The sequence below is a fragment of the Petromyzon marinus genome, chromosome 50 (genome assembly GCF_048934315.1).
Source record: "Petromyzon marinus isolate PM22_M1 ecotype Great Lakes invasive population chromosome 50, UKy_Petmar_22M1.pri1.0, whole genome shotgun sequence".
NCBI lineage: Eukaryota > Metazoa > Chordata > Hyperoartia > Petromyzontiformes > Petromyzontidae > Petromyzon > Petromyzon marinus.
In genome coordinates, this window is record NC_133716.1 from 1796088 (window position 1) to 1813319 (window position 17232).

Sequence of the window (17232 nt, forward strand, 5' to 3'; positions counted from 1 at the left end):
TCAGAGGCACCAACAAATATGGATCACATGAACCAGAGGCGTATGGAAGTTAGTTGGCCTGATCAAGGTGCAACACATGAAGGGACGATATGCTCCTTCTTTCATGTCGCTGATGAAGATGCAAAGCAACAGCTACAATTTAAAATGTAGTTTGGCCAAGCCAGATAACCGCATCAGGAGCAGCGGAGTGCATCATCGCTGTGATGTCTCCTGCGTATGTGGATTGGACATTGCGTTGAGATCACGTTGTGTACGGTCTGTTCTGGATGGCCGCAGTCTCACACACACGACTACTGGAGAGTTTTTAATTTTCCATTTGTGCACCATCAAGTATCCGCATCTGCTGCTGCCATGGTCTGTGCGGCGGATGCGGTTTAGGGTGTGGACCATGAGCAGCTTCGTGGAAGGTCAAGCCCCAGGGACCTTCTGCGTTGGCTCTTTCAGGAATGCGTTTGTTCGTGAGTTCTCTGAACTCCATTCAGGACCGGCTGAGGGACAATGCTGAACAAGATTCCGATTCTGATTCTGGCAATGGCAATGGCAGACATACGGTAGGAGAGAACGCGCCAGCTCACGTGCGGGAGCGTGACGTGCCATCGGAGGACCCCAAGGGATTGCAACGGTGTACACGGAGGGAGGCCTTTATCCAGCACTGGACAGCGATGGCTGGTGATTGAGATGATGGTGATTATTATTATTATCACTACCATCTATTAACTTGATGGGCTATGCAAATTCACATTTATGCAAGTCGCAGCGTCTTCCGCAAAGTGGTACGGGTCGTGTATCTGCCCCGAAAGGGATGATTGGGTCGTGGGTCGAGTCGACCCTTGACCCGGAGTTTAATTTGTGAGTCAAACATTGACACAGAACCATGGATTGTTTTGATATAAAATACATTCCATGATTTTGTAACACATCTTGCATTCCCGTCACAATTTCATAACGTATTAGAAGGTAAAAGATGACAAGTGGATAAATTAACAGACTTGTACACGAAAAATATTGTTTTGTAACCGGGTCAACCAATGGCTCATAAATGTCATAGCCAATGATTGGCTGAATGAATGAATAAATAAACGAAAAGGGGAATGAGTGAACACAGCGCCTCACCTGTGAGCCTAAATCACCAGACTCTCCCTTCCGCCCTGGAATTCCTGGCGAGCCCTGAAAAGACAAATGACATGAAATATCAGTGGCAATCAATGCTGGACACATTCAATGTGATAATATACATCGGATCTACAGCTGGAATATCCGATTATTTAAGCCATCGATTAATCAACTGATCATCGTTTGCACTACTTGACCAATAGGACATCGTGAAAATAGTTGGGGGGGGGGGAATTTATTTCACCTCTGTGCCCCACGGGTGCCGCTGAACGGAGAGTGATGGGCGGGGCTTGGTGACATCAGCATTAACAGCTGCGTCACATTGGGCGGGGCTCGTTATGCAGTAGTTGATCAAATTTGTTTTGTCTATTGATAGACACAATCGAGCAACTGTATCGGAATTTGTTAATAATAACTTTGAAAAAAAAACTAGTGACACGAGTCACGTTGAAGAGAAACAACAAAATAACAAAATATATATAAAACAATAAAAAATTCTCACGACGTTTCGACCATAACATCAGGTGTGATGATGACCGTTTGAGTTATGGTCGAAACGTCGTGAGAATTTTTTATTGTTTTATATATATATTTTGTTATTTTGTTGTTTCTCTTCAACGTGACTTTACCGAAAAAACTAAGAATATGAATTACTGCAGTCACGAAAGCTTTAAATCAAAATTTAGTGACACGAGGTTTACGATTTAAAGGTCAATCGCGTTTCTCTAAGAATGTATGGTTGCCACCTGTCGATTTTGCAAAATTGTGGACAGAGATCATGCGTGTAAGTTTCCACCTCTGCGACCCACTCCAGCGTCTGTCTCGGTAACCTGACCCTCGTCCAGCAGAATCTAGGCCGCCTAATTGGTCAAATTCTATTCTGAGCTCACGATTAATTAATCATCATCATCCTTCTCTCCTTCTTCTGATGTCCATGTCGAGCAACGGCTACAATTTTACATTTGGGGTGGTTGAACCGGGTAATTATGCCCGGGGCGTAGCGGAGTGGTGAATCATGGATCCGACGACGCCTCCTTCCTTCGTATTTCTAGTAAAATTAACCTGGCAGCATTACATGAAACGCAGCCCTACTTGAACATGAATGCTGGTCTTGGTGATGCTGTGTTATGGTTGTCTGTGGTCTGTTTTGTAAACCCTGGGTGTTATGTGCTTTATCCTACCGATGGCTAAGGCCCAACACACTGGCAGAGCCATTGAGCCCTTACATCAGCAGAGGGCAGCATTGCACAGGCCAAGAGTGACGTTATGCACAAATTATGCAGCAAGTGTCAGTGGACATGTCTGGAAGTTTGTGTCGCGTTTGCGGCCTCAAATGAATACCTGGTGCGATGTGTAAACATCGCCACTCGGGAGGCAAATGCGTCCGGGCGTGGTGCTGGCCACCACCCACCCCCTCGTTTGCCGTGTTGGCCTTCATAGGTGCTACTCGCTAGCATATCTTGTCTCAAGCCAAATCGTTGCTCAAATGAATCATTTTGCGGGACCCCGTGGTCCCGCAAAAATCAGGTCAATAATTATTTTTCTATCCAGCCATCCCGCCCAATCTCGTCGCCGAGTTGGACGACGACAGCAAAGCGCCGCCCGCCCAGACTCGTGCCAACAAGCGCCAGCAGCAGCAGCAGGCGGCGATCGACACGATGGGCGCCACCCCACCGGCCAAACGCGAGCCCCGGGGGGCGTCCGACGCCCTCCGGTCAGCCGTCGATCCTCGGCTTCGTTGCCAAGGCGAGCCCCACCGCCACCCCCCAGGCGGTGAATTTAACGTGTTTATGTAATTTTTCAACTTTTTACGAAACTTAGTGCCCCGAGTAGCTCTCGACGAAGGCACATCGATTGACCACTAGTTTTGTTGTTGGTAAGGCGAGACTCGTGTCGATACGCGGTTTTTCCCACCCCGGGGCAGTGATGGGACCCCGGGGTCCCGCCAATTGCTTCATTTTTAATTTAATGATCAATTGGGTGGTGCTAATCTCCAGGAGCAACCTTCTGTCAGTAGTGGAAATACCACATTCCCATGGCAGGGGCCAGTCTTATCTTCCAGATGATCGCCAGTGATGTCCCAACAGTGGAACGACCACCCAATGTGTTGTCACGGGAAGGATAAAGATTATACGATGCATTCCATGCATGGGATATGAACCCATGACTTTACAATTATGCGGGCAAGCGCTCGAGCTGGATTTAAACCTGTGACAAGTTAGCGGGTGATGAAAATCGTGGTCTAACTGGAGCCTGCCTTACGGTTGAGTGGTAGTGGGGCAAGGACATTGTTTGATCGATCTCAGGACGTTAGGATACGAATTTAAAATGTATAGGAATGGGCTGAGTCAACCAACTGTACAGATTACTGCCCCGAGCACCAGAATCATGTAATTTACTTTTCATAGAATCTACAGCAGAGTGTACATGACGTAGAAACAACTCAACATGTTCAACAAGAACACTGTGGCTTTAAAATCAAGAAATATATACAGTACCTTATTTTACGTGCCAGAAACATTTCCTATTAAATATTTTGAGGTGGGAATTTTCGGCCAATAGTGTATGTACACTACTGCTAAGTACCAAATAATGTACGTGTCTGTGTGTATACATTTGGCTAACAATGTAAGAACATTGAGATTTTTTTATCACCACAGATATGCGTAGCTATATTCTGTATTATTTCTTCATAGGAAATATTCGGCCGTCCGATTAAAACCGCACAACAATAGACTATATACTTATGACGTAAATGTGTAAGTGTGTGTGTGTAGATATATGTACACACACAGCTGACAATGTTAAACATCAGCAGCATGATTTTTCCACGACATACACACATAGTTATGTTACTGACTTCTTGGAAAATCTAATCGTTTGGCTGTGTGAGAGTTGGACTGCAAATTACACTGCAGTGTTGAACCTCGGAATGGTGTATGTTTAACAAATACATTCTTCAAACTTCAGGCAGGACATTAAGTCGGAAATTAGCACGCCGAGTAATATTGATAAACCTAAAACCGCATTAGCAGCCACAAATCTGCCTGCTGCCTGATGATGCCGGTTGCAATTACTGGCGAAACATCGAACTCAGATTGTAAATGTTGTGAATTTGCTCTCCAACTACACCGGTGTGCTGTACTAGTAACGAATTGGCACGTTCTGTTAACGTGACAAACCTTACTAATTGGCTGTCTCGGGTGGTGGCGGGTTTAACGACACATTTATATATTTACGTGATCTAACCCAACAAAAACCTGTATTATGGATATTGGTCGCGAAAGCCGACCACGTGTTGAACTAGCACCGAGTAATCTGCGATCGCTTCACATGCCAAGATATATTACGCGCCAATAAATTATTGTGACTTTACAGAACCAAGTGAGAGCCTTGACTTGAGATGCCTTACGGCAGAGCGAAGTAAACGCGCTTAGCGGCACTGGGAACACGACTGCCTGCTTCCGGCAAATCATATCACGGGGTCTGTCACGTCCACATTGCAGCCAATGGCACGCTTTGGTAATTCCATTCAGGAATTACATTCACGGATTTATCCAAGACGGATGACACATCGTGCCAGATTTATCTTCAAATAAACTAAATATATATTAGGATTTAAAATGTAGTTCCCCTCTAGGAACTAGAAGTGGTGGAAATTCCACATTGCTATGGCAGGAGCAAGTCTGTAATGCGCATGAGACAATCACTGTTGAATTCCTGTAGAGTGGCATCGACTCCCAAATAAATGATGATGGTGACGATGATGACGATGATGATGATGGTGGTGATGATGACGATGAGGGTAATGATGATGACAATGATGATGATGGTGCAGATGATGACGATGGTGATGATGATGACGAGGGTAATGATGACGATGACAATGGTGATGACGATGGTGATGATGACGATGGTGGTGATGGTGATGATGACGATTGTGATGGTGATGACGACGATGATAAAGATGGTGATGACGATGACCTAACGCATGGTGACCTGTTCGCCTGACCTCACGATTGTGAGTCGGGTGCTCCCACCACAGCGCCCCCCCCCCCCCAGCCCCCCAACCCCCCCCCCCGTCCAATTTTAACGCAAACGCTAATTCGAATGGATAATTTAACCGCTTCAACCAGTTCACGTTAAGTGTAAAACTACTTGCCATGACATTCATTTTAAGCGCAATCACAATCACGACGACGATGATTATTCTGAAGAAAAAAAAAACATAACCGATTCGCAAATGAGACACAATGACGATAGCGATAAAAATAAACCTCCCCCCCCCCCACCACCACCACCAGCACCACCCGCTTATTAGACGTGAGGCGTTAAAGCGAAAACAGGAGACGGCGGAGTCTGCGGAGGGAATTTTTTTTCTTTTTTTCCCCCCTCGACGGGTTACTTTGTACCAGAGGTCCAGGTCTTCCAGTCAAGCCTTGGGGTCCAGGCGGGCCTCTCATGGCGAGCTGTGCACAGGCACACACACACAGAGAGACACACGCACGCCACACCACAAACACGACGAGGTCACGAGATGAAAACACGCAGCGGCGAGGAGACGTCGGCGTGCCTCCCGACGCTCGGTCCGTCGGAGGTGCCCAAAGACGTCGCGCTAGAGCGACGTCGCCGACGCCGAGAGAGTCGTCGTCGCACTTAGCCATGGCGTGCGAGGGGAATCCGCTGATTGTTGTCGGGGAACGAACGAAACGGGCGCTAGGAGGTTTTAATGTTGTTTTTTGCGTGTGTCGTTGCGCCGTTCAAACGCGAATATATTCACGAGGTAGAACGTGCTTGTGCGTTGTTGCAATTCACAATGGATACACCAAACTTAACCAATGATTGAATGGCAAACACAACATATAAGGCAGGTATAAGTCCCGTTCGGGAATTTTTGTAACAAGGCAGTACATAATCTGTGACACGTAGAGGGGCAGTATAGCAAGTAGACTTCTTGTTTAGCCCCATGAGTTTTCACAAGGGGGGTGAGGGGTTACTCCAATAGTGTTCACACGCCCGGGTAATAAATACTGTCCATTTTATTGTTTTAATTAGCCAAATAATTCCAAGCAAGACCCTCCTGAAAATGAGTCTTGAGCCTCAGCGAGGTTTGCTTATTATAATAACTTGCAAAAAAGCTCGATGCAAGTGCATGTTAAACAAGACCTCACTGTATTCGAGTATTGAATTCCAAAAGTATTGTGTCATAGGCATTTTGTACACACATACACACACACGCGTGTCAGTGTGTGTGTGTACATCTATTAAGCACACATAAAATTGTACGGACTCTTTGTTTCATACACGCTTTGAGGCAGTTACAAGAAACAGCCTGGATTTGCTTAAACAAGCTTGGGGCAATGCTCATCCTCATTGCTGGTCGAGAGGGGGTGGAGTAAATTCCATATTCTTGTGGCAAGAGCCTAATCTATCCATGGTATCTAAATGCTATCACATCTCCAGATGCTTCGCAGGGGGGGTGATTAGCTCGATGCAAATAAAAACAAATGGGGCTTAAGTCTCTCCTCTGCACGAAGCTTTATGAGGAAGTGAATTACAGACAGCGGGAACAGCAGCCGAGAAGGAGCGACCTCCTCCCGTGGAACGATGGTTGACGACCGGGGGTGGCTTTGCGAGAAGGCAGACGCCTCTTTTGCTGGCGGAGAGACAACCGTCAGCTCCAACAACGGGACTAGCTTCATGACAACTGATCGTTGATGATGACAGTGGCGATGTTGATCGTGATAATGGAAGGGTTGATGATGATGATGATGGTGTTGTTGAAACCGTGTTATTTCTCTACATGATCCCCTTGAAGCGCAGTGCGCTTGTTCCGTCATCATCATCATCATCGTAGCAGTTTTAATCCCCGACACGAAGAAACCACGAAGAGCTTACATCGCAACATCGCTCCGTTGTCACCAGGAGACATCTGGAAGGCACTGGCAGGCCAGGTCTGGCGAGGGGGTGGGAGTTTCTGTTTCTCTGGATTTTATCCAAGTTGTCTCAAGATTTCTACGGTGTTTTGAGGTTTCAGTGCACATTAGAAATCCTGTCAAATGTTTTCGACCACCTGTGAAAAGTAATCATTAATCTACTACTTGGAAATGGGCTACACTTATTCATATGCAATGTACAGTAAACACCGTTTAAAGCCAGACCCGAGTTAGCGAAACATTGGTGAAAGCCACAAAGGTTATCCAATGAAAATATATTATTATTAAAGCAAAAAAACCCTAACATCTGCAATCACAACCGAGACGTGGCCCAGCGTTCGAGCGAGCGGCTCACAATCGGAAGGTTGCGAGTTCAAAGCCTGGTTGGGGAGGTTGATTCAGCCCATCATCCCCCTGGGGTAGATCAAATTAGTATCTCTCTATGAGAAAGTCGACAATGGTTGTCCTATGCATAGATTCGGCCCCCGCCAGAGAAATGTGGAATTTACACCATAGGTTCTGGGTTGTGAATATATGAGCATCAATGCCTCAATGCTCGTTGGAGTGGCGAATCACTTTTGACTTTGTAGAACTGAAAGGGCACCTTCATCCAAATTGGTCAGGCTTCGAGAGACCCTGCTGCGGTTTTCACCGAATCCTTTGCCTTCCCCGCCGTTTCTCCGGCGAATGTTTGACGCAGCAAATGCGCAACCCCTCTCCAGACGCTGGCTCGAGACTACTCGCACGGTCGCACAACAGCTCCGCACCCAACGGCGCATCGCAAGGCCACGTGATCGTCGCGCCTTCGTCGAATCATCGATAGAATCCAATCGCCCGCCGCGGTTCGGCGCTGTGCGTGCGTTGGGCTCACCGCTGCGCTTGGAGTGTCGCTCCCGGGGCCTCATCAGAAACTCTTGGTTCCGCAACCGCCAAGAGGCAAAATACGCCCGATGACGCTCGATGTAATGACCGGCGAAACGCCATGGCACTCAAATTGTAAACGTTGTGGATTTGCTCTCCAACACACCGGTGTGCCGAAGTAGTAGCCAATTGGCACGTTTTGTTTACGTGGCAAACCTTACCGGTTGGCCGTGTCGGGTGGACGCGGGTTAACGACGCATCTATACTTAAGCGATCTTACACACACAAAAAAAAAACCTTAATGATAGTTAAAGGCCGCTTCGTGATATCGTGTGCGCACGAGCGGGGGAGCCTCCCTGCACGTCGCGCGGTCTGCCATCAAACTCGATGGCGGTCCCGAGAAAATGACACTGCAGAGCCGCTTTTGATGACCCTTCGATTTACCGCGCACCCAAGACCAGATGGTGCAGCGCCTTTATTGGAGCCATTCAAACAAGAGCGTGGCTGTCACGTGGCAATCAAACCAATGTGGTGGCCATTACAGCTGGACTAAGGCAAACAGCAAGTGACAAGGCGAACATCGTCAAAAAGTTTTCCCTGCAGTTATTGGTAATTTAGTTGAAACCATCAACTCGCTGAGAACCAGTTTTTGCTTATATCACAGGTGGTTGAAGCCCAAATTAGAACCCGGTATTAGAACCCAGGGTCACAGCTGACAGGGCCTTGCCTGTAATGACACCACAGCTATGGAATCTGCTCCCTAATCGTATCGTTCTCCTTGTTTTAGGAATATATGCCGATTCAAGAGGAGGTTGAAATTTCACCTCTTTTGAAACTGGCACAATACTTAGCGTACGATGATGTCACTGCACTTGAGTCGTTCAACGTGTTCGTTTACAGCACACCCGAGTGTATCCAGTGTTATTCATTTGTTGTCCTGGAAACTTGTTGTGATTCTAAGTTCTTGTGTGTGGCTACCTATGACTCACACAGAGACTCATACTGTAACAAAGAGACCAAAAGACGCACACAGACCCACAAACTTACAGAGACCCATAGACTCGCACGCAGACACATAAACTTACAGAGACCCATAGACTCGCACGCAGACACATAAACTTACAGAGACCCATAGACTCGCATGCAGACCCATAAACTTACAGAGACCCATAAACTTACAGAGACCCATAGACTCGCACACAGACTCACAAACTTACAGAGACCCATAGACTCGCCCACAGACCCACAAACTTACAGAGACCCATAGACTCGCACGCAGACCCATAAACTTACAGAGACCCATAGACTCGCACACAGACCCATAAACTTACACAGACCCATAAACTTACAGAGACCCATAGACTCGCACACAGACCCACAAACTTACAGAGACCCATAGACTCGCACACAGACCCATAAACTTACAGAAACCCATAAACTTACAGAGACCCATAGACTCGCCCACAGACCCACAAACTTACAGAGACCCATAGACTCGCCCACAGACCCACAAACTTACAGAGACCCATAGACTCGCCCACAGACCCACAAACTTACAGAGACCCATAGACTCGCACACAGACCCACAAACTTACAGAGAACCATAAACTTACAGAGACCCATAGACTCGCACACAGACCCACAAACTTACAGAGACCCATAGACTCGCCCACAGACCCACAAACTTACAGAGACCCATGGACTCGCACACAGACCCACAAACTTACAGAGACCCATAGACTCGCACGCAGACCCATAAACTTACAGAGACCCATAGACTCGCACACAGACCCACAAACTTACAGAGACCCATAGACTCGCACACAGACCCATAAACTTACAGAAACCCATAAACTTACAGAGACCCATAGACTCGCACACAGACCCACAAACTTACAGAGACCCATAGACTCGCACACAGACCCACAAACTTACAGAGACCCATAGACTCGCACACAGACCCACAAACTTACAGAGACCCATAGACTCGCACGCAGACCCATAAACTTACAGAGACCCATAAGCTTACAGAGACCCATAGACTCGCACACAGACCCACAAACTTACAGAGACCCATAGACTCGCACGCGGACCCATAAACTTACAGAGACCCATAAGCTTACAGAGACCTATAGACTCGCACACAGACCCACAAACTTACAGAGACCCATAGACTCGCACGCAGACCCATAAACTTACAGAGACCCATAAGCTTACAGAGACCCATAGACTCGCACGCAGACCCATAAACTTACAGAGACCCATAAACTTACAGAGACCCATAGACTCGCACGCAGACCCATAAACTTACAGAGACCCATAGACTCGCACGCAGACCCGTTAGACTCACATATAACTTATTGTGAGTCTAAGTCGATGAGTGTTACCTCTGTGAAGGGTTCTGTTCAAATCGGCTTCTTAATTCCGTCGGCACATTGGGACTCGTGTGAGGTGTGATATCAAGTCACACGTGATGATGATGATGACTATTGCTCTGACAAATGAGAGCCAACCTCTAAGGTGCGGTGATGTATCCACGGTAAGCTGAAGGCATGCATCCCGAAGTTAACTAGCTTTAACCATGTAAGTTATCGCTACGTTCAACACGAGCGCCACCTCTTTACTCCCTCGCCGTGAGTCGGGGCGCCCTGCCGTTACCTTCAGGATAGGCCCGCAATGGATGGTAATAATTACCGTTACACGCCGTGACATTAATTCCCGGAGCTATGCAGACGTTAGGCAATCGTCTTGGCTGTGTTTAGACTTCCAAAATTACAGTGTGCCAAGTCACGTTACACGTTTCGTTATATTGCTCCGCAGATGCACGGTGCACTAAATCTATATTGCAAACTCGTTGCTTTAGAAGTGCTTGTTGCGACCTGCGCATCTCGCTGCTCGCAGTCCCGGCTCGGGTTCGGGGCAGTGAGCCCCAACCTCTTCCCCAGAACCCAGGAGCACTGAGGGTGGACTTCGGTTGTCCGCAGAATTTCTGTACCACCCTCCTCTCCGCTCCATTATTGCGGTTCGTGCTTTTTAACCGGGCTCTTGACAAATAAATAAAAAAATACTTACAGAAAATAACGTTTTGTATTTAGTTTGTTGTCATGTCCCCCTGCACCTCCGATTAGCGCGGTTGGCTACGTGCGGTGATGATGCACACCATGGAAAGGAATTGAACCTGGACATCCACAAATGTGGGCGCAGTGCGTGAAACACCACCACACCACCTCCGATCAGCACGGTTGGCGACGTACGTTCAACGTACGTGCACACGCACACACAACAAACATCCGTACATTATATGAGGTTTCTGAAAGGCACCGAGACGGGACTCGAACCCAGCACGGCGGTGGTGCGGCGTTTCAAAATATTTCAGCCGTTCGTACAAATGTTTCTTGAGACGCGACCCAGCGGTGCCAGGCAGCCCTGGCTCTCGCTGCTCAGCGTGCGGGCCGCGGTGGACGTGAAACACGGCCGACACGCGCCTGTGCGGAGAGCTCAGACATATCGACGCGATGCTTCCCCCGGCGTGCCGGGTTCAAGTACCATCTCGGTGCTTTTCAGGAACGTCATAATGTACGGACGCACGCGCGTACGGTGCGCGCCTTTCGCACCGCGCACGTAGACAACCGTGCTCATCGGAGGTTGTGCGGTGGCGGCGGTGATGGTGGTTGGTGGTGTTTCACACGCTGCACCCACAATCGTGGACATCTAGGTTCCATTCCTGTCCATGGTTGTGCATCATCACCGCACGTAGCTAATCGGAGGTGCGGGGAAAGGACAACAAACTGAACACACGATCCATAATAGAGGTGATTAACTGTGAGTAGAACACATGATGTGCATGCATAATGTATGTTGATTACCCGATGAATAACCCAACCAGTAATAGATGCCTATTGTAATTTATATGCATTCATTAACCCCCCGCTCCCCACCCCCTGGCCTTCGCAACCTGATTTATCCCTCTATTAAAGCACGAAGCAGGAGGATTTCTCCACAACTCTGTGGCTGTCGCCCAATGGTGCTGGTTGTTGTAATTACCAACGCCACGGTACTCGAATGGTAAATGTTGTTGTGGGTTTACTCTCCAACACACAACCGGTGTTGCTGTACTCGTAACGAATTGGCACGTTCAGTTTACGTGACACAACCTTACTAATTGCCTGTGTCGGGTGGTGGCGGGTTCAACGACACATTCGTATTTACACGATCTAGCCCAGAAAACCCTCTATTATTGATAATAGTGGTCGCGAAAGCCCGACATCTACGTGTTAAACTGAAGACAACGTGGTTATTGAGGTACTGAGCCACGGACGCTAAAAAACGAGCGGGGTTTGAGGCCCCTGGTTCTGAGTGCTCTATGTGACCGGCACCCATGTTGGAGACACAGAGCCAGCAAGGCAGAGCTCCTGCAGAGCTCCTGAAATGCTGGCTGAGGAGGCAAACGTCTGCGTTGCAATCACCCGAGCGGACGTGGGAAAGTGGATGTGTTGTGAACGAGTCTCCTTATTCTCCTTATTGTGTTACTATGCAATGTCGATATTCAATCAACTCAACCGCTTGATCACCACTTCATCCAGTTCAAGCAGCCTTCCCCGCTCCACCTTCTAGCCGCTGCCAAGGCGCCGTCCTCATCAACGTGCAGGGACGACTGTCTGCTGGGCAGCTCCGCAGGGGCGGCACGCAAACCATCATGTCGCCAAAATGTCCACAGCCTGGCCAATCTATCCAGACTGCTGCCTGTGAAGCTTGGCCCGAGGCAGTCTGGACAGCTGCTGCTACCTATGGCTGACGGGTCGTATGCGGCAGAGTCTGACTTGAGACGATTCCAACACTGCGAGCTGCCACGAACGGCAGCCTTCACCTCGGCCTTTTTATTGACACGAGGGGGCCGGTCAAGTTCAAGCTTACAACTCGAAGACACCAGGACAGTCACATTTGCACTAGTCTGCCAGTAGGGGCCAATGATTGCCGTCTGTATGAGCACGATTCGTGGTGTAATATTTTTGTTACTTGCCAACTGGGGCCCACGACACCCGCGACGCACGATGGGCCTGCTCTCGCGAATTACATCGGGGGGACCTTTTAATGTCCACCGCGAAGCGGTCGCTGCGCGTCAACATGGCCACTACGCCCACGGCATTCACCAGGGCGGCGGCCGCCACCGGATTCGGAAACCGTGAACCTCCGCAGCAAGCGAAAGGACCCGGCGCTACCGGCAGGCCGCGTCACCGCCACGACAGTCGGACGTTGTCCTGGCCGACGTCTGAATCGGCACGCTGGTCACTGTGCATGAGCGAAGGTGGAGTGGCCCTTACCCGTGCTTGCTGTAGGATGGCCTGAGCCTGGGCCTCCTGATTTGAAACTGCTGGGCCCTTTCCACCCTCACCACCTCCACCTCCAAACCGGAACTAGGGGGAATAAAAATACACGTGCAGACACAAGCGTTAATACACACACTGGCCCATTTCATTACACCCAAATACATTAAAACGCACAGACAGAGATCCCCCGTACAGCCTTTAACAGACTGTTTGGACAAGCGCTGTTAGCGAGCACCAGCTATCAAGGCCGGCACAGCTTACGAGGGGTTGAATGGCCAGCACCACGCCCGATCGGCTTTGTCTCCCGAGTGGCGATGTTTACACATCGCACCAGGTACTCATTTGAGGCTGAGTCGACCTTGGGGAGGCCTGGAACCGGTTCAGATAATCGTCACTGGCGTTGGCCGTGAGCGGGAATCTAACTCGGGTCGCCGGGGTTCGTAGCGCAACGAGCTATCCACTGCACTCCTGCTCCCTACAAATAAAAAGACACGGAAGACAAAGACGCGGACACACAGACGCAGGCGAGTGAGCAGAGGACTCACCGGCAACATGAGGACAGTCCCAGGGGGCCCCGGGAGTCCATCGGCACCTGGTAACCCAGCGCGACCGGGAAGGCCCTGCACACGGTCGACATCATCGTCATCGTCAGTGGCAGCAACATCGTCAGCAGCAACAACATCGTTATCGTCAATAACGTCTGCAGCATCAACTGCACCATCGTCATTATTAGCAGCAGCGTAACAGCATCATTATCATCATCAGCAACAAAACACATCACAGTCATCATCAGTAGAAGCAACTTCATCCTCAACATTACCAATATCAGATGAAGCAAAATCATCATTATCTGTAGCAGCAACATCATCATCAGTCACAGCAATACCAACATCATCATCCATCACCACCATCATCATCAGTAACAGCATCAGCATTTGCTGCAACCATAGCAGCAAAGGTAGCTTTATAGCGAGCAGCAACATCACCACCATCAGCAGCACCACATCAACATCACCACCATCAGCAGCACCACATCAATATCACCACTATCAGCAGCACCACATCAACATCACCACCATCAGCAGCACCACATCAACATCACCACCATCGGCAGCAGCACCACATCAACATCACCACCATCAGCAGCACCACATCAACATCACCACCATCAGCAGCACCACATCAACATCACCACCATCAGCAGCACCACAACAACATCACCACCATCGGCAGCACCACGTCAACATCACCACCATCAGCAGCACCACATCAACATCACCACCATCAGCAGCACCAAATCAAAACCACCACCATCAGCAGCACCACAACAACATCACCACCATCAACAACACCACGTCAACATCATCACCATCAACAACACCACATCAACATCACCACCATCAGCAGCACCACATAAACACATTGGGCAATGCCTACTAACCAACTGCACCCGAGTGATGAGACTCAGCGAAGTCATATCCAGCCCAGTGGACGCTTTTTTTAATTGAAGCTTGGGGGGGTTGTGGGCAGCACTTGATTGGGCGCGTTTTGGTGACATCTCCATTAGCGCCGTTAAACCAGTGGCGGCAATTCCACATTCCTTTGACGTGGACCGACATCTTCATTGCGCACAGCAGTGGTATATTTAATTGGCCAACTGAGGGATGATGGGCCAAACCGATCCCTTATTTGGGATACAAATTTACAAACCTTCCAATCGTGACTCAACTCCTCTGACCGCTGAGACTCGGTGCCAGATGGAAGCATGGCAGGGATTTTATTATTTTTGTTATTCTGCTTGTTTACCCAAGAGAGCCTCACCGAGTCTCAAGACTCGTTTTCAGGAGGGTCCTGCCAAGTTTTCACAGTCAGGGGCGATTTTGCTGCTGATGCTGTTTGCGGTCCCAATTGAGTAATTTTTCAGCTTTGGGATATTTTGCCCAATGCCAGGAGTGCCACGGTGGCTAGGAGATGTTAACTACCTCGCCCAGTATACAGGAGGCCGTGGGTTCGATCCCGACTCTGACCCCTGTATATTTGCAGTTTTCGTGTTCTCCCTGAAGTCGCAGAGCTTTTTCTGCGGTTCCTCCGGTTCCTCCCCCCACATTTGGAAACATGCGTTTAGAATATTTGGCTGCAGTCAATTTCCATATGATGATGATGAGCCACTTCGTTGAGCTATCATTTATGGCCAGGTCACCTCTAAAAAAGAGCTATGTAGCTTAGTGGGCCTTACCTGGTAAAATAAAACAAATGTTTAGTTTTAGTTTACATCATACAGCTTTTTTTTATTTAGCTATGGGAGGAAACCTGATATGCTGGAGTAAACCCACTCGTAACAATAGGGAGAACATACAAACTGCATGCAGAAATTCGCCCGAGACAGGAATAAACCACAGGCCCTTCTTGCTGTGTCGCCCTGCCGCCCCCAAGCAGGGACAAGAGCGCGTGCAAGCCTGCGACGATGAAACTCACTCTCTCTCCTGGGTCTCCGGAGGGTCCTGCAGGGCCGTGGGGACCGGGAGGACCTGGGAAGCCCTGCCAAACGACACGGAGCGCGAGACATGCCGGTGATTAAAACCACGAAGCAATGCGGGCCTCAGTACAACGCGCTCCGACAACCCAATGGTTTGCAGTGGCAACGCCAACTACAGATGACAGCCCCCCGATATGGTTTTGGGTTGTGCCCGCGTGGCGTTTCGCCATGACGTCAGACGTTTCGCTCCAGGTACCTCGGAGCTTCGTCTGTGCAACCGAAATTCAAGAGAGCTCCCGGCACGTGGGGCGAAACGTCGGGACGTCACGCGCCAGACCGCACGCGGTGTGACCCTAAAATGCATCGGAAAGCCGGACAGCGGCACAACCGGGAGTACCAACGCAGCGGCAGAGCAACGCAACCTTCATCTCCTCTTGCAAAGGAGTCCTGAGTGAATGCAGTCTAGAACCTCAGTGAAGTTGATATTTTACTTCACTGCTATCCTCATATTCAAAAACGAATGGGCTTGACACTGCAGCGATGTCAGTGGAGTGCAAAAACAACAACAACAACAACATCGCCTTGCAGTCACCTTCAAGCCTTTTTCTTCGTCATTAACAGAGCTTCAAACTCGCATCGGGCTGCTCAGGGCATGGGGCCCTAGGTAAGTGGCTTGTCTTTGTGCTGGACTGAATGGCCAATGGCTCTCTCCGAGTCTATGTATTTATTGTAAAGTGCCCTGGGTTGCTCCACATGAAGGCATGCTATGAAACAGGACACCTTCGGTGTCCAACGGCATGGAGAGGGAATTTAACAATGGAATTGGAGGCGCTCGCCATGCGCCGTAACAGCTACAGAATGAATGTGCGGTGTAGTTAAGTGCACTGCAGATCAATGAAGGTCAAGCTACCATCTGTTTTGTTTTAATCTTAATAGTACATTTACAATAATTTATGGAGCTTTATCAATCCACTGCTGGATGAAGGCTTCTCCACACCATGTACAGTCATGGGAGTTGTTTTAATTATACTTCACCATTGTTGGTCAGTGTGGGCTAGTGAAGGGTGGAGGGACACCGGTCCGGTTCAGCTCTCGCTCGCCACTGATGTCAGCCGTGGCTGCGAGGCAAACTTCGGTCGATGGGGTCACAAGTGCATTTCGCTAACCACTGCAGCATCACCGCTTCTATCCCAGTCCCGCTATGTTCATCAGAAACTTTGGCGATGACCAAGACTACAAGTGTGAAGGTCGCCAAAAAGCCTACCTTGTCTACCATTTAATTCTCCGTTAAGAGTGATTCCCAACGGCTTTGCCGTTTGAAATCGGTGGGGCGCGTTGCCATTGGCCAGCCGCCCGTACGGCTGGGATGAGCGACGTATAGGGCCACGCTAATTGGTTGAGCGCCTAGCGTGCACGGGATTGGTTGGTGTAGGGCGGTTCGTCTTGATTGGCTTAGAGTTTGAAGGCCATTGGATGGCAGGGTCGTATGCGTGTACATTGAACTTCTTTCGCACCGTAC

General features: G+C 49.1%; 1 protein-coding gene across 3 annotated transcripts in view; it reads right to left on the reverse strand.

Annotated features, from left to right (window-relative positions):
• The window catches only part of LOC116953253 (uncharacterized), a 305948-nt gene that overhangs the window by 185575 nt on the left and 103141 nt on the right, over positions 1 to 17232 (reverse strand). For all 3 annotated transcript variants that reach the window (XM_032973299.2, XM_032973298.2, XM_032973300.2), the window contains 5 exons: positions 15713 to 15775; positions 13783 to 13857; positions 13232 to 13324; positions 5526 to 5582; positions 1114 to 1167 (listed from right to left, as the gene is read on the reverse strand). In XM_032973299.2, coding sequence (XP_032829190.2) covers positions 1114 to 1167; positions 5526 to 5582; positions 13232 to 13324; positions 13783 to 13857; positions 15713 to 15775 — 342 coding nt within the window. The remainder of the gene's footprint in view (positions 1 to 1113; positions 1168 to 5525; positions 5583 to 13231; positions 13325 to 13782; positions 13858 to 15712; positions 15776 to 17232) is intronic.